This window comes from Plectropomus leopardus, chromosome 1 (assembly GCF_026936395.1).
Source record: "Plectropomus leopardus strain MGB_pleo_1.0 chromosome 1, ASM2693639v1, whole genome shotgun sequence".
NCBI lineage: Eukaryota > Metazoa > Chordata > Actinopteri > Perciformes > Serranidae > Plectropomus > Plectropomus leopardus.
Window position 1 is genome coordinate 10,891,476 of NC_142176.1, and position 26,698 is coordinate 10,918,173.

Genomic DNA, 26,698 nt, shown 5'->3' on the forward strand with positions numbered 1-26,698 from the left:
ATAAGCAATATAATAAAAAAATTCACAATTAAAAGTAACCTCTTAAAATAAACAAACAAAAATAAATAATGAATTAATATAAATAATACAATAAAATATAATAAATAATGACAAAATAATACTATAATATAATGAATCAAAACATTTAGTAATTTTAATATATTCAAAATAAAAAATAATAGAATTAAAGCATAATAAAAATACTAAAATGCATTGTGTAAAAACATCTTTTTCCAGCTTTTAGTGAAGCAATTTGATAGCAAAAAATGTCAAATGTGCAGTTACAACTGCTGTTAATATCACACGTTTATTGTCAATTCAGATTCTGATTTTTTTTTCTTTGTAAAAGTCTGTCTTTTCAAAGTCTCAAACAAAGAAAAACATTTCCCTTAATGTGTCCCTAAAACCCTGCTGTAAAACAAAGACGGAAATTCACAATAAAAGCCCTTTATCAAAAATTCACCGTACTTCAAAATAAAGTGTAGCCCAGGCTTAAAAGAGACAAAAGAATAAATAATTCAAATGCTAAACTGTATTAAAATGTATTTCCATCAGTAATTTTGATTGACATTAGGATGGACTAAGTTCTAACCAGCCAGGTGAGACTCCCAGCATCCCTTGCTGGCCGGTCTGTCACCTGTTATTTTCCGTTATTTTGCTGTCGGCCATCTTGCTGCCCCTTTCAGAAGTATTCACCTGCTGTACCTGGGCTCTGTGTTGGACTTAAACACAATATGTGGAGTTTAAACTCAACTTGCTGTCCTGACTGAGGGCTCAGACATTGAACTGTTCAGTGGTGAGTAAGTAAAAGTCCGCTAGCTGTCGATATGAGTGTGAAGAAATTTAAGAGTTGGAAGTTCGCTAGCCGCTAAGCTAACGTTAGCCGCGATGCTAATGGGTGTAATGTAAAACTCCATTAGCATATGCTAATAGCATTAGCATTTCCTGTGTGGGAAAAGCGTCGTGGTTGAGCTTTGATTTTCGGTGTGTGAGTGGGAAATGTCATACAGTGAAGGGTAATTCTGGCTTTGTTAAGTTGGCAGTGTGTATTTATGTTACTGAGAATGAGTTTAATGCCAGTTCTGCTGAATGTTAAGTCTTTTTTGTTAGTTTTACACTCATTTATCAGAGTTAAGTTCTCCCTGCTTCAGCAGTTTACAGTATCGTCAGTAAACTACAATAATGTGCCTTATAGGAAAAATAATGGTTAACTGTGAATTGATGAGGCTTATCTCAAACCTTAAAACAAGGTCATTTATGTTGTGAATACTAGGGGACAATAAATTATCAGCCTGGCCGACTATTGGGACTGATATTTGGCATTTTGCCCGTTATCTGTATTGGCATTTTATTTTAATGATGGCTAATAAAGTTAATTAAGTACAAAGTTCAAAGAAAGTGTCACAATGGGAGGAACTTTTACTTTCTAAAACCTCAGAGAGCTACTCTCATTTATACATTAATTTTTTTATTTAAATTTTCTCTTGACTTTATAAAAAAAACTTGCTGTACATGATGTTGAACATTTCAGTTTTTATTCAACAATTAATAACAGCGTTTACACTAAGTTTTGTGTTGGAGTTTGTTATATACCAAATTCTAAATACTGACATTTTCATTTGTATTGTAAATGTTTATTATTTCCAAATATCAGTTGTCGGTCTCATTAACTACTAACAATCGGTATCAGTTAGTTATTAGCATTTAGAGTAATTTTACAATGTATTTGAGTTTGAGAAACTATAATTTTGGTGTACAACAGAGCCAATTGAAAATTTTGAATTGAATCAAAGGTAATACTGATACTTTGTGATATTTCATGTCAAGAGCTTGAAGTGAGGTGAAGCCTACATTGAGATGTAGGTGTAGCATTATATGAATGTGTTACCTGTCTGTAGGTCAGGTTTTGGTAAAAGACGGGTTTCTGGACCAATCCAGCACCCAGAGGAGCATCCAGTGAAGATAACACCCATCGAAGAACGGAGATTCCAGTTGTTCCAGTTAACTGGATGGCGAGCCAATCTACGAGTTCTTGAGAGTGATTGTATAGACTAATTCATCTAAGGATTGACCTCCTTCACCACTTCACAGTGTGGTAGGGCAGGTAAAAGACACACACACACACACACACACACACACACACACACACCTGGATTGGGCCCCACCGATCAATCCAACGATTTAACACAAAAGGACTGGATTCAGGCACTTTAAAGAGGGGATTATTTCATGTGCCCACTTTATTATTTCAGTTGTTATTTTTCATTGGTAAATTGGGTATTGAACACTTAACCTGCAGAAATATTGTCCATTACGCGCATATTCTGCAATATGCAGAATGCACAACCCTTAACATGTATATATTATATGTAAACTATATTTTATTTGTTAATATTGATTTGTATGTATGATCTTAATCTAGCAAAGTAACTTGAAAATAAAGGTATCAATAAATGAAGTGGGGTAAAAAGTTTAGTGTTTCCCTTTGAAATATAATGGAGTATAAGCATAGAGTAGCATAAAATTAAATTACTTCATTTATCAGTAAGGTGCAAGTTCCTCAAAATTGTATTTGAGTAAATGTACTTAATTACTTTTTAACACTGGGTATCTCATCTAACTCCACAAGAAAGAAAACAAGCATACATTCTAAAACTGAAATGCTCTTTTATTAACTTTAATTAGCAGCCACCTGATCTGTCTGCTGCAGAGCTTTTCAGAATCATCTCAGCCTTCAAAAATCACTTCTTATCTTGTGTCATTTGTGCTATTGAGCAGACGGTGTTATCGAATTCAGCTCAGTCTCTTCCTCTCGTCTAAATGAAAACCAAAGACAGAAAAACTGTCATTGCACTAAAATAAACTTTCGAAACCTATAATTGCTGTATTTTGCGCATTTGGCTGACACACTTTGGTTTAGGGAGAATAAAAGTCTTCAACAGTGCAATCAGCAGCCAGAGTCGGAGACAACGCCGGTGCTGGAAGAGAGCTGTGAGGAGGCAGAGCAGCAGTAGGAGGTAGAGTAAATAGGAAAATGATATAGAGATGAGAAAGCTTGTCTGTGGCGGGGGTATTTCTAGATTGAGCAAAGGAGAAAATGCTTTGAAAGTCTAAAATTCAACAGAGAGGGAAAAAAAGAGCGCCTGGAGTCTAACAACTATTAATAATGTATCAGGGGGGCGTCTGCCACATGCACGCTCCTCATTTGGAGACACAAACGACACCTCATCAACCAAAACACCAGGGAGGCAGCAACACTGTGAGCAGCTGCAGCGCAGCAGCCTGCTTCAGTGAAGTCTACCGCACATCTGTCCCTCCGTAACCACAACACCGCGCCTCATCATAACACCAACTCAACAGCACAGCAGAATTCATCATTATTTTTATAAGAATGGCAAATATAATGAAGGAAAATTATTTAATTAAATCATTAAACAAGGACAATGAAATTGAGACGATGCATCTGAAATCTTAATTTGCACAGTTATTGTTAATTCTGATCAGGTATTGTATAATTAGTGATGGAGTGGAACTATGTACATTTACTCAACTAGTGTACTTCATGTTCTGTCTCGAGGATTTTATGAGTATATATTGGCAGAAATGGATTATAATATAATAAGTATATTTTCTATAGTGTATAATCACCTGTAAATAAGAATCGTTGTGTTTTTGTTAATATTAGCATAGGGAGCGAGTCCTCGTCATTGAGTCTGTCATATTGCACTGTCATGTTCCTACAGTAGCCCACAATCGACAAACCAAACATTGGCTCTAAATAGGACCATTAGCACTTTTCCTCAGCCACTGTAGTTAACAGACTCTGTGACATGCAGTGTCAGAAACATCGATTTTATAACATGAAACTGCTTTATTCAGTGTTTCAGTGAAGACACATTTGCAGGGAGAGAAATTTCGGCTGGTTGCAATATGCAAACCTCATACTAGATGCCACTTGTTAAATCTCTCACACGGATCTTTTCAGTACAGATTTGAGGTACTTGTGCTTTACATGAATATTTTGGGTATACATTTCGATTTAACTTTGTATATATTGCACAAAGAACTGATTACAAGTAATATAGTATTTAATCAAGTACTGAATATAAGTATATATATGTAGAATATGTATACAAAGTATATATAGGATTAAATATGAAATATATGTATATAATGAAATACAAAATAGAATAAATCGAATGTGGAATAAACAGTAAAAGCTATGAATACATTAGGGCTGGCATGATATCAGACTTTGACTACACGTGTATTTTGGCCTAAAACATTCACAATAACAATATTACTGCAATGTCTATAGAAAACACAAAATGAAAGCGATCAGTCAAATTCATCTTGTAATAGGTTAAATGTAGACAAGCAGAGAATCTGTAACAATATTAGAACTGTACAAAAAGAGTAAATACACTAAAATGATTGAAAAGGCAACCAGATGGTGTTGGGGGAGGGACACAAAGCGAGAACAAAAAGAAATAGAAATGATTTAAGAGGTGCTCGATTATTTACTCAGTGTTATTGTATTGTATTGTATTAACATGGTATTTCATTTTTAAATATCACAGTTAGCATCAATACCAGTATGTCATGACCACCATAGAATACACTCAATATATACAGTATGAGTAGTATTAAATGTGCAGCAGTTAGAGCCCCCTCCTTCAGAAACTGAAGTAAATTCATGCCCGCAACCAATGCAGTAGCATCAGCAAACTCTTAATGGGTTAATTACCTGACATACGTCATATTCAGCTTTGTTTCACTTCATATTTTCTCCTGGTCATCCATGTCCCACCTGCAGTGACTCTCTGTCCCCCCAGGTGGGACGGCCCCACAGTTTCTGAACCACCGTAGTTATATGTAAAAGTACACATGCTGTAGGTGTAGTACAAGAAATGCTAATAGTAGGAAATCATATACAGAATAAATAGCTGGAGGTAAATCATAAATACAGTGTACACACTATAGATCCAGTATGGACAATATAGATTTATTTCCTCATCATGCTTCCACTTCTTGAAATTTAAGAGGTTGATATATCCTTTTTACTCCACTATATATACTTGACAACTGTTAATTTAGACGTTAAGATTTCATTTACAAACATGCTCCTATTAAACTAACGTACATAAAACTGACATTAGCTCCCCAATCAACTACAAGGGTAAAATTCTGCTAGCATATAAGTGTATGAGTAATAATAATCCAGAAAATAATATACAATAGTATAATCCAGCTAACACATTGTCTGAATTATAAGTACTTTTACTTTTGACACTTTAAGTAAATTTTGCCAATAATACTTTTGTACTTTTACCGACATTTTCCCTCCAGGACTTATACTTTTTCAATTGCAGTGTTGCTACTTTTACTAAGTAAAAGATCAGAATATTTCCATAATTTTCTATCATCATGGATTTTTATCATTAGTGTTGGTAAAATGCATGAAGCATTTAGTGTGCCAGATTTCAACACATTTCATGTTTTGTCTGAAAAAATCTGTATCTGCAATGTTACAGCTGACAAATAAAATGTTTTGGTGTAAGCAGTACAATAATTCCCTGGGAAAAATAAAGGAGTAACGGAAATTCAAATAATTGTCACCACTGAACATATGTAATTTAAACGTTCAAGGGTAAATATTTGTGCTTTAGGTCTTCAGTAGTTAACAAAAACAAAGTTCTTTTTATATGAAAGAAGCAGCGTTTGCATCAGCAGCAACGACTCCATGAATGCTTAATTTGAGAAGCTACTTAGTAGTTGTGCTGATGTTACACAAACATTGAGGACTTGCCACAGGGGGCTCAGTTGGCTTGCATGAGAGAGGGGGGGTGGGGAGGGGATGTGTGTAGGGGGGCTTTGGCCTGAAGCGAACTAGTTACTTTTTCTCATTAACAGTCAATAAAAGAAGCACGCAGCGCTCAAAGACCTTTCTGTCCCTGCAGTGATGCACTTTAATTCCCTGTGATGTCTCCAAAAAAAAGTAGCTTTGTAGTGCAAGGTCACTGAGAGATAAATGAAATAATTTAAAAGAGAAACAAAAAAGGTAAAACCCTATAAAATATAAGGACTGAGCCCCTTCAAAGAAAGCCTTCCATTGAAATTTCAAGTGGAAATTTCAGGGGTTTTGCTCCTCATACTTCGCCATAATCAGCTGCAGTACCTGTTCACGGCCACACCTGAGCAGCTTCTGTTTGAAAGCACTGACACCCTGTGGAGAGATGAGATAGTACAAGTATCAGCAGGTACTGCATCAGAAATATATTTAACTATCCCCGATAAGACATTCTGTTCAGGGTAATTTTTAGGTTTCATCCATAAAAATAAGTGAAAAATTAAAAGAAAACATGAATACACAGAGTCTCATAAAATGAATACTTATACTTCTACTCCATTTTTATAGGAAAATGTACTTTTTTACTTCACTACATTGATTATGGATTTATTCTGTGTAAAATTGTCTAACATAAGAGTAACCACAACAAAATATCATCACCATCTGCAAATAATACCACAAAATAATCTGGTGATGCATTAGTGAATATATATTTGAAAGGTACTGAATGCAGTATTCAGAGCATTAACATAGCAGCAAACCACTATTTGCTGTGTAAAGACATAGTGGAGTAATGGCGTTGTGGGCAGAGAATAACATTTGTGTTGCAATCTGAGCTTCTCTGTTTTTTGGTGCACTGTGCTCACAGACAAGGCAAGGCAAATGTATTTATACTGCACATTTCATACCCAACTGTTACATGAAGTATTCACACATAAGTCAAGTCAAAGTTTATTGTAGGCCAGTCACAAAGCTAAGGCTGAACAATAGTAGTTTCAATTCAATATTACTTTTAATTTGATCTGTAAAGTCCAACATCACAAATCTCAATTAGTCTCAGGGGGCTTTACAACATTATGACATCCCTGAGTCCTCAGACCCTCACAGCGCAAAAGCAAAAACTTCATATTATGAGCTGTGTGCACTTAGGCACTAAATCATATTGGGTATTTCATTTGCACTTTGAAATTTGTAATTTCCAAGCTATCATTGGAAATTTTAACAGGAGCACGCCCTGAAGTTGGATTTCAGCTTTTTCAAGCCAGCAGGACCTCACCAACCCAAATCTAAAAACTTAATATAACTGCTCCGTAAATCAACATTCAGGAAAGCTGAAGTTATATTTTGTTTATCAGCACTTCTGTCTTATTTGTGTTTCATTAAAACAGTCCCATACACACTACTTTTGTCAGTGCTCATGTTGCTAAAGTGTTGTTTGCCCAAAATGCTGCCTAATGTGTTGTTATCAGCTGATATTGCAAACAGAGGCTATCCTGGCTAGAACTGTTATCACTAACAACATCTTTTTCGGACTTGTTGTACTGAAACACGGTCAACTCAAGTATAACAAACAAAACGTAAGATATGCTCTGAATGTGGTACAAGGCTCTGCCTACACTACCTGGAAATTGTGTTTCTGTCGACCTCCGGTGGTTCACACTACACAATGACATCGCAGCTGGTTTCAGGTGAGAACAATTAATGGGAGAAGCAATGTGGTGACGTGGAGAGCGGTACGCCATGAGGTGGCAGTTCTGATGTTTAATCTCCATCAGCTGATGATCAAACAGCAGCAGGAAGTACAGATGGTGTGATAAACTTTAATCATTTTACAGCTTGTAAGTGTTGATAAAAACACTTAAGAACATTTTTTGTTTGGATTCAGACAGTAGAAGCCATGTGAGATGTGTTTTTATCAGTATTTATTGTTCACAGTGCTGTTGGTGTTTTGTTTATGTTGTGCACAGAGCTGTTGACCTGCATGTGCCACACTGTGTGCCAAACTGAACCTGAGATAACCACGCCAAACCGACACACACCAGCACTGTGCCAGCCACGTTTTTGGAGCCACAGATCACATTCCTGACCCAACCAAATGATCAGTGCAACAGTCATGAAACCTTCAACCGGAGAGGGCGGCAGAACACTGTTTTCAGCAGGTGACTTGTTAAAGAAAGTATGGTGAGTATAACTGATATTGCCAAATTTATTTTTAAAGAAATAAAATACAATGTTTCCTTAAACATAAAATTAAGAAGGTATATTGGGCTGATCTGTTCTCTCCCTTCAAAGGCGACTACTGTGATTTCACTCTCTGTGTTTTCTTTTTCATCATATTCTTACAAATAACTTTGTTGTTGTCATTTGACCTTGTTTTCTATCCTCTGGGGTATAACCCTCCGCACTTGACTTTGTTTACACTGCTGCCACTTAAAGTCTAATGACTTACATATTAACTAAGTGACTCCAGGCCAAACCAAACTGACTTGCAGTCAGACATTCATCTCCTGTTGGTTTGTTTTCTTTTGCCCTGAATCCGTTGTGTTTCTCCGCTCTGACTGCAGCTCTGCTCCTCTGAGAGAGAAAGCTGAATGAGGTCCCAAGGTGCTCTGCTGCACTACGTGTATGATTTCATGGCACTGAGCTGCTGTGATTGCAGACAGCAGCAGCGTGATGGATTACTGTGTTTTTTAATGAAAGGATGGCTGATGATTTGGTGATTGCGCTAAAAGTTTAAAGGAACAGTACGATAAAATGTGGAGCTTGAAAGGTCCAGTGTGTTGTATTTCAGAGGCTATATTGGCAGAAATGGAATGAAATATAATAAGTGTATTTTTTTTAGTGTGTAATCACCTGAAAATAAGAATCATTGTGTTTTTTACTACCTAAGGACAGGGGTGACCAAACTATGGCCCGTGGACTAACTGCAGCCTGCTGCCTGTTTTTTTAAATGGCGACTATTTTTTTTTTTTAATTAACAAGACTACAGCAAGAGCCCACCATGTTTCTACAGTATCCCAGAATGGACAAACCAAACACAGACTCTAGATAAGGCCTTTCACATTTTTGTATACTCATGTCAGCTGTTGTAGTTAGCAGCTCCTCTGTAAATCACTGTCATAAAAACACAGATATTTTTCTTTTACATGACACTTCTTTATTCAGTGTTTATGCGGCTTTTAATCACCTGGTCTGTTTGTTTTGGGGGGAGGGGACTTCTGCGGATAATTTCACTCCCAATAAAAACCTCCTAAACGTCTGGATCGTAAGTTGAAGGTCGAAGGACAGACGGATGTCGTATGTTGTAAAGCTCTACAATGCTAATTGTGATATGAAGTATTGGACTTTATTGATCAAATTGAAATTGAGATTACTTTTGTAAAGCCCTTGTTACATACTTTGTGATTTGGCAACAATGAACTTTGACTTGACTAATCTGTAAAGCACTTCGGGTTGCCTTTGGCTATGAAAGGTGAGCACACATTAGCAGCTGCTGCGCTAGCGGCTTGTCACCAAACAGCGTGCAAGACACATTGATTTGTAATGTCAAACTGCTTTTTACTGGTTGAAATCATTTTGTTTATAAGGTAAAAACCTCCGTAACAAAGATCGCTGAAGAAATCCAAACCAGGAGTAGTTTCAGCTGGTTGTAATGTCTCCACTAGAGGTCACTAACTCCCCAAAATCTTGCACACTGTTCTCTTAAACATAAGCATCAGTAATGGACTTTATACTGAGGATTAGGCATTTCAGAATAATTTGAGTTTTCCATCAAGCCTTTGAGATTAAGCATTAACTAATCGTATGTGTTTAAACTTAAGCGAGCTTGACGTTCTGTAATAGATTAATGAGCTGAACGCAAAAGAGCTTCTGTAGAAAGTGATGTCGACATAGTAAAAAATATATCACACCAGCAAAATGTAATTAAATTTTCCCTTTCTGTGTCACAAACTGTCAGACAAACCATAAACAACATCTGCTTTCCACTTCCTAATTCTGCGGTCGCAGCGGAACGTGTTTGCATTCATTGCTTCACAGTTTGAACAAGATAACAGGCCCGGGGAGGTGAGGCTGGGCTCAGCCGTCTCTGCTGGGTGTGACGGCTGTCGTTGTCGGGTCTGAGCGGACAGATGATGACATGCCAGTTTAACCAGGAGAGGTGCAAGAAAGTGGCATGAAAGGAACTCTGTTGACTTTTCTGCTAGAGCGATTCACACCCTTCATTCATGATGTCAGAGCTTATCTGGCGCGGCTGAAACTCAGAGAGCTTTTTGAGTTCAGAGCTGAGCTGAGCTGCACTTGCTGAGAGTTTGTGGCAGGAAAATATAAGCCTCTGGTGCAGACCATTAATGTCAAACGCAGCAGTTAGTGTGTCATTGAACTAATTTGAAAAAAAAAAACGGAAACCTGCCTTACCGGCTTGACTGTCATCTCTTTGAGGCAGGATTATGCAATCAGAAAAGAAGAGCTTTGTTTTGTAAACAGCACTCTTTATATGTGAATGTTAAGATGCTGAAAAACGTGTCTTCCTTCACAGCAGGGGTGCCAAACTCTGTTTTAGTTCAGGGGCCACATACAGCACAATTTAATGTCAAGCCAAACCAGTAAAACCATTAAATATTTTACAGCGATACAGCAAAAGTGCTGCGTTTTTCAGTATGGGTGTAGTTTGTGATGTCCTGAACTCAGCTATTTCAGTTATTGTCAGAATTTATGGGGGTTTATTGTATCTGTTAGAGCGCCACGATTTTCAGATATGAAGTCATTTCAAGGTAGAAATACTGGACTTTTACTTTAGAATATTTTCTAGATATATACAATAAAAATGCTTATTTTTTGTGTCTGTCTATAGTGATATCTATAGTGATATAGTGATCAACTAAAATTCACCAGTCATTGTCAAGAATTATCTTTTTTTTTTTTCAGCAACCTAAAAAAAAATCAAATAATAAAGACATTTTCCTCACATTTTAGTCGCATTAACTTTTTAATTTGTCTGAGATATAAATCAGTCATGATCTGGAATTAATTACTTCTTTGAAATTTTACACTTTGCAAAGTCATCCAGAGGGCAGATTGGACCCTTTGGTGGGTCGGTTCTGGCCCACAGCCCATATGTTTGACACCCCTGCTTTACAGAATAATCTCGTAGCCAAACAGTACTTCTCTGTGAGTGTGTGTGTGTGCGTTTGTGAGTATACACCTGTGTGCACATACACTCCACCTCCAGAGACGCAGCAGCAGCAGGAGGAGGAGGAGGAGGAGTGGCACAGGTACACTGGATATTCTCGCTGGGTTTGAAGAGGGAGGAGATGAAGAGGAAAAACCTTAAGGGCAGCAAGGCAACACAAACCTTATAAAGACGGAGGCACACCCTGCCAGCGCCTCAGTTCAGCTCTTCCCCCTGACAGCGACAGCAGCACCTGGCAGTCGTCATGCTCAGCCTCATCAAGTTACCACGAGTCTTCACCATCAATCAAGTGCCCAAAGTAAGTTCAGCTTCACTGTGTCTTTACAGGACATTTCAGCTTTCACACAATCAGACTGAGCAAATAAGCAATGTTGGGAGAAGAAAACTGAAATGTTAAAAATAGGTGTGTTCATTTTGCTGACAGTCATGCTTTGACGTATTTACACCTTTTATATTTCACTTCATTAAATAAACATTATTAATCTCTTCTGTGAGTGCAAAGATTGAAAAAACATACGCTTTTGTTTAAGAGGGCTGCACAAATATTTGAAGTTGCATTGGACTAAATCAACTGTCAAGTTATGTAATGTAGGTAAAGGAGTACTCTTAAATCAGTAACCTGCAAGAAATCAATACCTGTATGTGACTCCTCATTAAAGTTTTGTATGTACATGAGCTGTGAATAGTTCATCCAAAACCTGATGTCTCCTTCTTTATTTGTTTAATTTGTGTCCCCTAAAGGAAAAAAAGATGGTCTTATCTAACAAGATGATGTTTTAAAGATTTTTGCTTTAATAATTTTCCTTGCAGCAAAATGTATCTAGTGGACTAAAAAAGCAATCAATTTATTTTTTTTAGGAGGCTACTAAAAGTTTAAATTGCATTTGTTATATTAAGTTATATAATTTAAAAAAAGAGACTTGGCTGTGTATTGATACAATATCGCCACACAAAATATCGCGATACTATGCTGAATCGGTTTTTGTCCCCTAACCCTACTAAAAAGGTAACTGTATCCTTTACATCATTGATTGAGTATCGATTTTCTTTCTTTCACCTTAAATCATATTTACACCTGTGGGGGATCCCTGCTCTTACACATGCAACACTAGAGAATTCCCTTGCCTCATGTCTTTTTTTATTTTTGTTTGGCATTTCTTTAAGCTGTCAAATTGGCAGAGAACTAATCAAATTTTTTCTCTCTTGAGGTTTTTCACGAGGACAGCATCATCTCCGGCTACCGGCACCCCCGCAGCTCAGCCACCGACTGCATCCTGAGCCTCTTCCAGCTGACCAATGAGACGCTCAACATCTGGACACACTTTCTGCCCACCTGGTACAGCTGACAAATTTCATTTTTGCTGCAATGCTTTGCTGTGAACTTAACAACGTAGAAACTAAATGTGTGTTTACTACCTGTCGTGTTGACATGTGATGAGGGCATTTTGATATTTGTTTCTTGTTTTGGATTTTTCAAATACTTTCAAATAATGTTTGTTTTCGTGATAGTCTGTGCTTTTTTTAAACAGGAATCTTGCACTGCCTGTAGAGCTTGCAGGTCAGAGTCACTTAGAGCTTCATTTTGTGGCTTCACAGACTGACAGTTTCATAAGTTGCAGCTCTATTATACCGACTATCATGCAAAGAAAGGATTTATTATATCAGTTCTGCCACATTACTGACTAAAGACTACCATTAATTTTTACGGCTCATTTCCAGAGTTACAGTATCTGTCTGCTTAGTATTCATAGCACATGTCAGGAAGAGATCTCAGTGTCTATTTATGACCATAAATGCACTTTTCAAGGAGTAAAATAGACACCAGGAGAGCAGGGGACTTTACATAGTAATAAAGCCGTTGTAGATATTGTAGACACTTGGCACGGGTATATGTGCCAAATCGCTCATAGCCATCAGGCTGGATTTACTTAAGTAATATGAGAAGGATTTCATAGACAGGTTTGTTTTGAAGTCAATCATCCCAGCAACCATGTGGTCCCATTCACCTCCTGCAGAGCCTCCCTGTCAACGGCCTTTTAGTGTTTGTGCAACAGGACTCCCAGTGTACAGCTGCAATTATTCAGTTAATTAATCATACATTTACGCAACCTTTTCACCACACACTGTAAAGATGTCAAGTTATACTGTTTGGTTTGAAATGCATAAATGTCCGCCTCATCAAATCAATCCAGAATACCCAGAAAGCCTTATTTTTTATAATTTAAGGACAATTTCAGGGCAGTCACCAGCAGAAAATGTAGACGTTTTATGTTTCTGTGAACCATAAGTAAGTGAGTAAAATTTTATTTATATTGTACCTTTTGAAAGCTCTGTTACAAAGTGCTGTACAAAAGGAGAGAAGTTAAAAGAACAAAACATGAGAACAGCAATAACATCACAGCAGGAGAACACAGTTCAAGATAGAGTACATGATTCACACATAAAAACACTGAAAGAAACAGGTCTTCAGGAACTTAAAGCCCTATGTTACATATGTATGTTTCATATGTATCACATGAGTATTTCTGAAGTGATGTACAGTATTTCTGACTGTGTGAACAGACTTTGTCGTAAAGAGGTGGAGGAGAAGATGGATTGTGTGACACCTGTGGCTGCCGAGCTGCAGACCGCTGTGAAAAACCAACAAACAAAACCTTTTTTTTTTTGGCCAGCCATGATTTGGCCACAAAAAAAACGGGCATTTTAAGAACAAACATGTTGGCAAACATGTCTGTGGTCTGCAGAAACGTACAGTGCCAATATTTATTCTACTAACCCAACAGGTTTGATATGTGTGTCTCAGATGAGTCACTGTCTCTGATATTTTTTTATCCAAAGCAAAATTAAGAGTCCACTTCTCAGTCTCATACAGCACATTTCAGCCTCACATTGCAAACCACAATCCACCGATCCATTTTTGAACATAGCTGTTAGAAGCACATGAGAAGCTGTTGTGCAGAGAGATATCAAACCTGCTTTATAAATTGGATATCACATTTAACACCTATACACAACATAACTACCTCTGCCTTAAAACTTTCAAGTCATTTCAACAAAACAAAATGTCTTCATGTGATGAAACAGCGTAACTTCAAGTTTAATTGATTTAACAACAAAGTTTAATGAAACAAACAGAACCTCTCAGACTGAGTTGACTCACCTAGCTGACCCCAAAAATTGAGTAAACTCAAGAAGACTTTGCGGATTTTTTTCTTTCACACATTTCGGAAACAACAGGAGATATTACGTGTCAGACACGTTCTCACGTACTTGAAAAACATTACGTTTAGGCGAATTGCAGTGATGTCTGGGTAAAGCGTTACCAAATCTTAATTTGGTCAGAAACAATCTAATCTCTTGCAGTTCCTTAAATTCGTCAGACAATTTCGACTTCGGCCCACACGGATAGAAGTTCTCAAATCGCAATGTCTTTCAAGTTTGACCTTTTTGAGGGCGTCTTTGTGTAAATGACCCTTCTTCTTTACGTTTGGATGTTTGTTTTCTTCTGGTTTCGAGACAATTGCATGGTGAATTTGTCATCAACATGCCCGTTCGATCGCTGTGAATTCTTCAGACAGTGACCGTCTCTGTTCAGAAATGGCCTCAATTGAACATTACATAGACTTTGTACTCTGAGCTGGCAAGGTAAAGTTTGTGAAAAATGTCCATTTCAAACGATTCAGACATTTCTTTCTCACATACAGCTTCTCTGGATAATGTACATAATTTCAGGTTTGCAGTGCATGTGTAAATGGGGCGAGAAAGTCTGAAAGCTGAAGAGGAAAAGAAGTGAGAGAAGGAACCGAAAGGACGAGGCTCATTTCTGTCTTTTGCACATCTCACCACAGTATGTTCATTCTAACTGGCGCTCCATAAAAGCAACATTTAGCTCCTCAGCTTTCTGCGTCTCCTCTCCGTTTGAAAAACACTTCATCACAGCATGAAGGTTACATATATCCAAGACTTAACTGATGCAACAATTTCATTCTGCAAATGTGTGTTTATGTGAGCAGAAGTCAGAGTTTAAAGTTACTACAGAGGTTACTGCTCCCACGAGCCGCACTGCACTTCCTCCCTGCTGAGGTGCCACTTGCTTAGACATCACAATACGGGGAGTGTGTGTGTGTGTGTGCGCGCGTGTGTGTGCGCATGTGTGTGTGTGTGTGTGTGTGTGTGTGTGTGTGTGTGTGTGTGTGTGTGTGTGCGTGTGTGTGTGCGTGTGTGTGTGTGTGAGAGAGAGAGAGAGAGGGGTGTGTGTGCGTGCGTGCATGCGTTTGGAGCAGGTCACATGGGCGTTTGTGTCTTGGGGGCACAGTGCAGGCCTACAGGCAAGCCGCTAATGAGCAGATCTGTGCTTGAGGCTTTCATATGAGTTGCCTCAATTAGTTAACTGCTCAGTGACGGGGAAGAGCACAAATAAGGCTGATTTGTTAATGAGATGCACTGAGACGTGGAAACAGATACACAAGGTGAACTAAAGGCTCTGATAAGACTGAGCTTTTTGTGAACAACTAAAGCTGTTATGTAACCGACAGTTGCTGACAAATGTGGGATTTAATTGAGTAATAGTTAATTATGAACGTCTTTCATTGACAGGTACTGACAGGTGGAAGGATGACAAGCCCAGTGTGTGTCTTTTAAATGCCATGCACATTGCTAATTGGCTGTCTGTTGCTGGCTGTCATAGTGTGGGGAATGTGTGTGTGTGTGTGTGTGTAAATATATATATATATTTGTGTATGTATGTCTGATGCCATCCTGTTTATGTCTGCCAAAGAAGTTCATTGTGTGTCACACGGGAGGTTTATACTTTGTTATTTTGTAGTTTTGTTTGTCAAGAAGCCTCTTTTTAAAACCTTAGGGACTGTTTGGTGCGTTTTACACGCTTTTCATTCTTCATTATTTCATTATTTTGACTGTGTTCATGATTTTGGCATACAGTTTTGGCAAGATTGTATATTTTTGTTTAATTTTGGAATTTCCATCTCAGCTCTGACAGCACGTCTAAAATACACTGTGTAAACAAAATTGTTGCATTTATACTGTTTTGTGCAAAACAATGTGACATCGAGACCTACTCAAACTGCGATTTTTGATCCCACAGCCATCAAAGCATCAAAACATGTATTATATAATTTTGGATGTCATTCTGGACTTTTGCCTTGAAATTTGTCATTTTTACTATTTTCCACCTTATGATGTCCTTTTTTTTTTTTTTTACCATATTTGGCATATGGGGAAAATACATGCTAGGTGCACTGTCACAATCAGTGTTGCTGCAAATCATTGATCTATCCCAGGCTGTGATAATAAAAGAAATCTACTTTGCATGACGCCTAAAAAGCAGATGAAATTACAGCAATGACTCCCGAAAACACAGCCAGTTTTGTTCTTTATTGGTCTCGATCAGTGGTCTGCAGCTTGGCGACATCTCACCTATAGGCATCATGCACCTTCCTCTCCATCTCCTGATGACAAAGCCAGCTGCTAGAAGCATTGATATGATGCATATCAAACAAAATGAAACGTATTCATGGTTTACAGAAACGTACAATGACAAAATTTCCCTTTGGCGACTGGGCTGCAAAAAAAACAACGTAAAGCTCTGCATTAACATAAAGCCAAAACTTTTTTTCTTATGGGTTGATGTGTTTGCTGATATGATGATCAAGCTCCAAAAATAAGTCATGTGAAATGACAGAAGTGCAATTTACAGACACACAAAAAATCAGTGCCGCTGCATCAAATTCAGTCTCATCAATTTAATGTAACTTGTTTTTTCCGGCAGGTATTTCCTATGGAAAGTGGTGACGGTGGTGCTGATGCAGACAGCATGGCAGGACTCCTTCATCTGGCCTCTGGTGGTCTTCCTGCTCACCTGCTGCATTTATCCGCTGGCATCCAGCTGTGCTCACACCTTCAGCAGCATGTCGGCGCGGGCACGCCACATCTGTTTCTTCTTTGACTATGGCGCCCTCAGTTTCTACAGCCTGGGTGAGTTTATGCAGTTCACCTTTACTGATTCTGTTGTATGAACTTTTGTCAATAACTTAACTAGTTAGTGGGGTTGAGCAAGTACACTGTTATCTGTATCTGTTCAACCGACTGAATTATCTGTGTCCGTATATGGGGAATTGGCTGAGTTGAGATCAGATGTAGGCGGACCAGAAGTTTCTATATTTATAATTTATTAGAAAAACGTTTACAGAACAATTTTAGGATTAAAGCTTTTGATTTTTTTTAAACACTGAACATATAAGATGTTAGCACATTTTACTTGGATTATACTTGTACTCATTTTATCTGAGGACTCAGCTCAATCCCGCAAGTTAATATCACTAACCAAATTTTGTTTAAAAAAATGACTAACAAATCCACCTCCTACTTTCTAACCAGATATGGTACTTAAAATAAGTACATGATGCATGAAATTTAGTGTACCTTACAAAAGTAAAAACGGAAGCTGTATCTTAAAATGTTTTGTTACGTAAGACAGCGAATGCCATGTTTTGCAAGTCGAAATCCGACAAGTGAAATCAAATTCAATCAAAATATGCTGCATTTGTAGATAACAAAGATCAGCATCGCAAATAATTATGGTTATAATATACTGATATTTTCTTAGGCAAAAGCGAGCCATTAAGATGGACCTAAGCAGTAATTTTCAGTTAAAGTTATAGGCTACTGATTGAAGTAAGTAGTGTTGATGAATTAGATTCCTAAAGTGTGTTAAAAGTTGACTATTTTGCACCGTTTCTGCGTCCTCCTGCAGGGTCGGCAATCATCTATTCAGCTTATGTTTTTCCTGACAAATGGGTGAACAGTTTGTTCCACCACTGCTACATCCCCATTGCTGTGTTCAACAGTATCTTCTGCACCAGCGTTGCCTGCTACTCCAGGTATGGTGAGAAAATTAATGTTCAAAGAGTAAAAAGTTAACTTGCTAGCGTGCACATGAAAAAAATGCTAGTTTTAGCTAAGCCCAATTTTAAGTCTCTGAGCTAAATATCATTTTGGCTGTTTTCCTACAAGTATCTTTGCTAGTGGAATGCACTGGATGTTAGCACAAAACATACTAATACACTGCATGCTAGCTGCTAAATATTAGCATGTTCATATGCTAAATATACATGCAAAACTGCTGCAAAGTAACTCACATTCAGTTATTGTTGACAAACTTGGTAACACGTAGGCATGTCTATGTTTTACTGTTATGTATACATTTTTGAGGAGAATATTTATGTCCAGTGTCTTTTTTCAAGTGTGATTTTATCCCTAACTTTTTCCAAAGGCAAACATCAATCACATCATAGTTTCACCTGTAAATAAGGGACTGTTGGTTGTTTTTCAGAGGAGGGGAGTGACTTTTCTTTTTATCTTGTCCATCCCAGGATTATTTTTTTCTTGAGTCTGTCTGAATAACAAGGGAAAACCCTCTCTCCACTATACTTTTTTTAAAAAATTCACACCATATTTAGGCCTAATTTTTTAACAATATAACAAGCAAATGGCGAGGGAAAATCTGAAGATCATTTCTGTTTTTAATGTTCTTGGCTATGATAAATGGCGACCTTTTTTCTTTCAAGAATACATGTCTTAATCCACCTGGGGGTTTTGGGATTCAGATGTTATTAAAAATAATAATACTAATAAAAATACAACCATTTAAAGTTATGTGTCCCTCCCCTAAGTCAAAATAAATAAAGTCCCTCTTGAATGCTGAAAAGATTACCCTGTCCTCTAATAAATAATGAACAGTCTCTAAGGATAATGTAAGTCGAAAGTCTAGTACTGGTCCAGTGGTGGAAGAAGTGCTTTTACTCAAGTAGAAGTGACTACAACGTAAAAATACTTTGTTACAAGTAGAAGTCCTTCATTAAAAATGAATTTGTTTTTATGACATTTTTTTAATTAGTAACTGAAGGTACCAAAGAAATGTCGGGAGTAAAAAGTACAACATTCGCATCTAAATTTTTGTCAAGGTTAAGCATAAAGTAGAATAAAATGGAAATACTCAAGTGAAGTACAAGTACCTCAAACTTCTATTTAAGTACAGTACTTGAGTAAATGTGCTTAGTCATTTTCCACCACTGTCCTGGTCCATACACAACATTTTAATGTGACTGCTCTCAAAGTATTTGTGAATAAATGTTTAAAATAAATCTTCCTGAACATTGTGATAAAGCAACAGTGGAGCTTGAAGTTTTCATGAAAAATCTAAATATTTCAATTTCAATCTTACAGGACCTTTGTCTTTGTCCTTTGTCTGTCCCTCCCCTTTCATTTACAACAGTGGTCATACTGTTAGCACTGTTATCTCTACATGTACTGGATAAATATTGGCTGGCTAATTTATTGTTCTTTCACTCATGTCTCCCCACTGCCAAGGCTTGGCTTACCATATCTGCAATACAATCATGACATCGTGAAGAGGTAAAGAACAAGTATTTGCTAAACATCTGCTCGTACTAATCTGCTTAAATGTTGTGCTTCAACTGATGGTATGAATGCAGTTTCATTCTTTAAATATATGTGATTTTTGACATGACAGGGCGGACTCCATTCTTCAGACACTGTTGACATTCAACAGTTGAGCAACTCTCTGCTCGACACAAAGGGTGTTACCGAAGCGCGACTGTAGGGATCAGCCCTAAACAGAGATTTACTCTAATTGTAGTTTTAGCTGGGCAGGTCAGAGGAAGAGTCGCAAAACGTGTTCTGTATGAACCTGACTCCCTGAGTTTCGTCCTGGTATTGAATGATAATTTTTTCTTAAACTTGTGCATATTAAAGTACTGTGACGCATAAATAAATATTTTGAATAAAACAAAACAATCTTTATGAAGTAATTTATATATTTAAAGCTCTTTGATTTAAATTTCAAAAATGATTTTTTTTAAACAGATTTCTTTGTTTTGCTGCAATTGTTAGCTGCTTCACACCAGATCCTCAGCAGAGAACTGTACTGTGCTGATTCAGGATGACATGACATTAAAACACAGGACTTACTAACACATATGGATTTCTAATTCCATTTTAATTCCTTCAGTATTTCAGTATGATGGTGTTTGGTGTGCATGGCATTACAAGTGGTGATGCTGCAAGAACTTTCTGCTTATCTTCCTCCACAGCTATAACACAGTGTCACTATGAGGAATACTCAGTGAATATAAGTATTTTTCCTCATTATTGAAAATCACATCTGCCCTCTTTTGTTTCAGATTCCCTGAGAGCCAGAGTCCAAAGTTCAGCAAATATCTCCGTGTCATGGCCTTCGCCTACCCCTACCTGTTTGACAACATTCCTCTGTTCTACAGGGTAGGGCCACGGCTCTGCACTTCACACACATCTGTCTTCACACAACACACAACAGGTGACACGTGTGTCATAGAAACAGTAACATTCAATCTGAAACAGGCTTGTTGCTGCATAATAATAAACACGGTAGGAGGAATTAAAAGACCGAAGCAAGTAAGGCAAAGCAGAGTTAGTTGGCACAATTTTCATTCTCTGATGTATTTCTTTTGTGTAAATTATGTTAGAATATTTTAACCAGCAGCAAATAAAATGGGTTTTAATGTATACAGTTATTTTTTTCTTAAAGTAGGTAATATGTGATTAAAGTCATTAAACTTTAATATCTAACATTTAATTGCATATCTGATCATTTTCAAAACTTAAACAGAATTTTGATGCAATTACTCAATTCATCAGTGACCTTTTTTATATTTTTATATATATATGTACAATAAATCTGTTTTAAAATATACTGAATATTATTTTGAAACAGTATTCTTTAAATTTCCTCCTTTTAATCTTTAACTGGAATAACTTCTCTGCAAAACAGTGAAGAATGAGACAACAAAATCATGCTTTTGCCTTTTTTTTAAATTCTCCTTTTATTGGTTTATAAAGACAAAATAAACATACATGAACAAAATTGACAACAACACGAACACGAAGACCTTTCAAGCATGAGAAAATTATTAACATAAAATAAGGATTCAAATAAATAGAGAAAAATCAAAAAATGTTCAAGGCTCTGGTGCTCCATGCTCACACGTTTGCATAAATGATTTTGTGATAATGTCCATAATGAGGTTCATTGCTGATGTGACATTTAAAGTAATTATAGTAGTGTGGCTTTTTTAAATGCACATACATTTACACAAATTCTGATATAATGATACAAATCTGGTCCTATTACTGTGACAAAAGGAACATTTTACACCCTTGAGACTTTAAGCACAGTTTTACACTGCAAACCACCCAGCAGCTCCATTAACAGATACTTAATAAAGGAGCTGATGCCTCATTAAGAAATCTGAAGGTGATAAAAGAGGTAATAATTGAGACTGTAATCTGTTAAATCTCCTCTCTGTGTGTGTATGTGTGTGTGTGTGTGTGTGTGTGTGTGTGTGTGTGTGTGTGTGTGTGTGTGTGTGTGTGTGTGTGTGTTTTGGGTCCACAGATGTTTCTGTGTGTAGGAGAGGGCTGCACAGACAACGATACCAACCTCCTGCACTACAACCACATCGCCTTGGCGTTCCTCACAGGCTTCCTGTTTGCCACACATTTACCTGAGCGCCTGGCACCTGGCAGCTTCGACTACATAGGTAAGACTGATCTCAGGAGTCGCTCCTGTTGATGTCATAGCATGTTGAATATGTGCCAATCGCTGCGTCACATCTACTTGATGTGTATGTGTTTGCTCAGTCATATCAATTTCAAGGTGATGATGCAGCAGTGTTATGTTTACAGCTCATTTCCACGGTCAAAAAAATCTTAAAGGAATACTTCAACCCCCCGTTACATTGAATTCATGACGAAAACTTAGTTTTTCTCACATGCCTCCACTGTGAATAAGGAATCCAAAAACTGAGAAAATTATTTAAAATTCTTTTACAACAGAAAAACTATGTCAAAACATCGTTTTTACAAATTCTTGCACAAACTTGTGCAGGATAATCTGTCTCATTCATCTAGTTGTTTGCTCAGCTCTTCCTAAACACATGCATTTTAACTAAAACATTACTTCTTAAAAAACTTACACATGAACAGCACAGGCACATAATCCATCCGTGCTTGAGACCGTTAATGCAGAAATGTATTAAATATTAGGTTTTAGCAAACATGCATGTGTGTGGAAATTACTGAGAATACGACTGGTTAATGAGAGCTTTATTATTTTATTATTATACTGTTTGTAAACAGATGTTTTGATATAGTTTTGCTGTTGTTATGCATGTTAGATACTTTAATACTTTCAGATGACTGATAGATAATTACATCAATATTCTTTCATAAAAAATATGATTTAAATTTTGTAGAGTTCTTTAGAGAAGAATGATATAAACATTAAAAAGTGGATGGAGTATAAGGTTGCTGTTGAATGCTTTCATGTGCACTTAGTGAATTGGAAGAATTAGTTTCCCGGTCAAATTGCTTGTAAATGCACTGCTCTCTGTCTAATATCATGTTTCAGATCTTTGACCACTCAAACTTTGTGAAACACTGGATTAACATTGACACATTGAGTGTGTCCTTATTGTGTTTAGCATTGCAAAACAACACTAATGCATAACCACCTCCATGATTATTTCATTCTGTTGCAATGTGATTTATTTGCTCAGTGGTGAGGGCTTCACTTTGCTGCTCTTGTTTCTCTGACCTGTCGTTGTGCTGCCTGAGCTCAAACACGACTCGACTGCCCCCTCTGCAGGTCACAGCCATCAGCTCTTCCACGTTTGCGGCATCCTCGGCACACACTTCCAGATGAAGGCCGCTGAACAGGACATGTTGACGCGGCGCCCGTGGCTCCTCGAACACTCTATACCCATCACCTTTGCCAACTCAGCGGGTGTAGCACTTCTTTGTGTGGTGGTGAATCTGACGATCATCCTCCTCTACAGTCTACCTCTCCTCTCTGCTCCCGTCTGCCAAGAAAAGAAACGTGATAAAGGTTCGAAGAAAGCCTCAGCCAAGGTCAGCCCCTGCTGCTCAACCTCTGGCTTCATAAGTCACAGCTGAGGGACCCCATGCTACAGACACGTGAAAAGAGTGCATTATGGCTGTTACACACTGCCTTTTGAAAGTTTGGAATCGCCTGCCACAAAAGCTTGATTTGGTCCAACAGCTGAGAGGACTACTCTATACTTTTGGATGCTGTTCCATGCTTTTAGGTCATAGAAAGTCTGCTTTACAAATAGCTGATATTTTTGTATGAAAGGTGTATTTTGGAGAACAAAGAGCTGTACAGTGGTTCCACTAGACTGAAAACTGAAAGGGCAGAAAGAGACAAAGATACCTCGGAGCATCAATTTAATAATAAAAGAACAAATTATCAGTCATTGCTATAAAAAATGAAAGCTTAGCATCAAAATGTGTTTGAATTTAAACGGGAACGGGTTCCTGTATCAGTGTTAAGTGCACAATAACGCCCGTAACAAGCTGGAGAAGGTTACTTTAGGTTTTGCACTGAAAATATTACAAACTGTCAAATCACAGTTTAGACTAGGGATGCAGGATATAATTGGTATGCCATCGGTGTCGGCCAATATCGGTTATAAAATGTTGAATCAGCCAACATGCTTTTTCTTATTTTGCAAAATTAATGAATATTAGATACATGGAAAAGCACTGTATTTATGTTTTCATCTGCTGCATTATCTGCATGATAATTCATGATATGATGTTAATTCCACGACAGAAAAGACTTGGTAATCACTAAAATTAGATGGGGAAAAAAAGTGGATATATCAATATCGGTTATCGGCCAAATGAGTTGTTATGTTTCGGCATATTGGATAAAAAAAATCCAGAATTTTGTATTCCTTGTTTGAACCTATTAAATCCAACCACTAAGTAAACTGCAAGGGCCCCCAAAAGACATGTTTGTAAAAATATTTAGAGCCCAGTTGCACTGGTTCAGTAATGATCAAGGGTGGCTTTGACTTTTCTGGACTGGAAAAAAAAACATTTCTAAATCAAAGTTACAACAGTATTCTCCCCTGTCAGGCGACACTGTGGGGACATTGATTATATGGCAGTTTCAATCACTTTATTCTTCTTTTGGGGTTAAAATGGTTTAAAATATAAATAATACATTTTATGTCTATTCGGTTTTTATCTCTGTCAAAGGTTGAGTGTGTAGAATTTAGTGGCAAGCTGCGGTGCTGAACTGAAACTTCTCCCGTGTGCCAAGCAGGAAGAAAACTCCGGTGGCTGACACAAAAACGCAGATGGCTCTGTCTAGAGCCAGTGTTTAAATGTGTCTGCTCTAGGCTACTGTAGAACAACACGGTGGAAGAGGAGCAGGTCCCCAGGAACACCGCTCAGCCGTGCTCCGATATTTTTGCCAGTGGCAGCGCGCCATTGTGGTGGAAAAAATCCTCTGTGGCCCAAAAATCTTTTTTCTTATAGACCACCATTGTAAAAGAGACGCCTCTAAAACTCGAACACCTCGAACTGCAAACAAGGTCAAATCTGAATCTGTCTTTCTGAATTTTTGAACCATGAAAGTTATGCATTTGTAAAACTTTTAGCCGAGAAAAGTGATTTAAAAATGTGTGTTATCATCACAATGTAAAATCTTTGAGCAACTTTTTCGGGGGCCTAGGCGCAACAGTGTAAAAAGAGATCTTTCACCTTAAAAAAAAAAAGCTAGTGTTGGGGCTGCCTTAAAATTTTCAATTAACTGAATTCGACAAAACAAGTTAAGGTAATTTTTGTAACTTCTCAAAATTACTCAGCTTAAAAATTTAAGGTAGCACGGACACTAACTTTTTAAAGTTAAAACAATTAGTTTCTTTTTACAGTGCATCTTGGTATCCTGTATCTAGTCTGTGAAAAGGAACCGTTCCTTATGTAGATTGAAACGGCTTATTCTAGGTAACGAAAACACAGCAATTCTTATTTTCAGGTGATTATAAACTGATTTACGTATTTAAAAACATATTTATTTTCTGTCAGTAGTTCTCCCTAAACTTTACACTTTAAACCTTTTAAAATACACATCAATACAACAGGTGATTCTAAACTTTTAATGGCAGTGTAAAACACCTTTAAGAGATGCTCCTGAGCTTTGAGGATCCAACTGAATGGTAACATGCAGTCTGCACTGAACTCAAGGTGGTACTACGCCCTCAGACATCGCTGAGATGACTACTGTTACACATGAGGATAAAACAATGAAAATAAGGACGTAAATTGCACATGCATACAATGAAAATTTAACAAAATGCTTTGAATGTGGTATGTTGGCTACATTATGAGGCAGTTTGTTTATAAAAAAAATATTTGCTTTGAATATTGGTTTGATATCTGATTTCCACACGTGTGGGGTATGAAGAGACTGTCAGCTTCAAAGAACAAAAATGATATAAAATCCAAAATGCAAATTTCACTTCCAATTTCAAATTGAAGCGCTGCGTTAACACACTGTGCCTTTTGATAATAGTGCTTGTACTCTATTGGATTGTACTGTCACTCATAAAAAACACGTCAAGACAAAAGATACAGTCATGACAAGGGAAGAAAAATGTTTTGCTCTTGAGTTTGAGCTGCCTGTAAAGTAGCAGCTCCATAAATTATTGTTAATGTATGATATATGTGATACAGAGAAAATGTTTTCAGAGTAGTTTATCTCCCTCATATGATTGCTGTTTCTGTCCCTGTAGCCCTTTGAGACATGCCAAAGTAAAAAAAGTATTTATATACAATGTTATTTATTATTATTTTTAAAATAAACTATTAACCAAACATGTGTGTGTGTCACTTTAGTGTCAGTTCAGTAAAACTGTATAGAAAGATTAAAATAGTCAAGAGAAGTCTATTTTGTATTATCAGAGATGGTTTCAATTCATTTTTTAATCATTGAAACAATAATAACCACATAAGAAAATGACTAAAGGTAGGGTGTCTTTTAAGTAGAATTTGCTGAAAATAATACAGTATAATTATAGGATAACATCCTTGTAATGTCATACTCTGTGACACCTTGATCAATTTTCCTAAATAATATTTATGTATAAATGAAATTAATACTAATTAAGATATCTGGGTAGCCTCTCAATCCTAGCATTTTTAGTAGTGGGTACTAGGAATACTATATATGAGTATTTTTTTTATTTTTTATTTTCAGATGAAAAATAGTGTCTTTGTTTACATCATGAGGAGAGCCACTTACAGAAATTAACAATTTTAAAACATTGTCTACATGTTCTAAAAGTTTAAAAATACATTTGTATTACAATATTTGATATAGAGGCAATTTAGCTTGTTCTAATCCTTTTTTTTTTTATTTTAAGGGTTTTTATTGAAAATGTACAGAGCAAGTATGGCAGCAATCATAAATAATAAGTACAGGGAAGTACAAAAAAAAATTGCCACAGCAAACAGTAATATAGAAAACAAATGCAAACATCTTACAAGATTGAAAGGTCATTGTAAAGAAAGTGCTTTTAAGAGTAAGCTTTGAATGGAAATGTAATGTTAAAAAAACAAAGGGAGAAAAGGTACTAAAATAAAATAAAACAAAACAAAAATCTTAACATACTGGGTACAAATAAATTATTCTGAGCTAATGTGAAAATTTTTAAACGACAACTGAAAACTGAAAAATAGTCCAGCTTTTAATTAATGTAATTCTTATAATT

General features: G+C 36.9%; 1 protein-coding gene across 3 annotated transcripts; it reads left to right on the top strand.

The window, feature by feature from the left end:
• The first annotated feature begins 643 nt into the window (after positions 1-643).
• Positions 644-25,802, top strand: paqr5b (progestin and adipoQ receptor family member Vb). 3 transcript variants are annotated; one of them, XM_088075195.1, is made up of 11 exons: positions 644-796; positions 1,899-2,104; positions 7,819-8,032; positions 11,082-11,340; positions 12,251-12,378; positions 16,831-17,036; positions 17,815-17,941; positions 19,431-19,475; positions 20,264-20,360; positions 21,514-21,658; positions 22,765-25,802. In XM_088075195.1, exons 4-11 carry the CDS (start codon positions 11,287-11,289, stop codon positions 23,070-23,072), a joined length of 1,110 nt encoding a protein of 369 aa, XP_087931321.1. In that variant the 5' UTR covers positions 644-796; positions 1,899-2,104; positions 7,819-8,032; positions 11,082-11,286; the 3' UTR covers positions 23,073-25,802. The 3 variants fall into 3 exon arrangements, with proteins under 3 accessions (XP_087931321.1, XP_087931335.1, XP_042347733.2); XM_088075209.1 differs by lacking the exons at positions 644-796; positions 1,899-2,104 and adding an exon at positions 7,540-7,659; XM_042491799.2 differs by lacking the exons at positions 644-796; positions 1,899-2,104 and adding an exon at positions 7,555-7,689.
• The last annotated feature ends 896 nt before the right edge of the window (positions 25,803-26,698 follow it).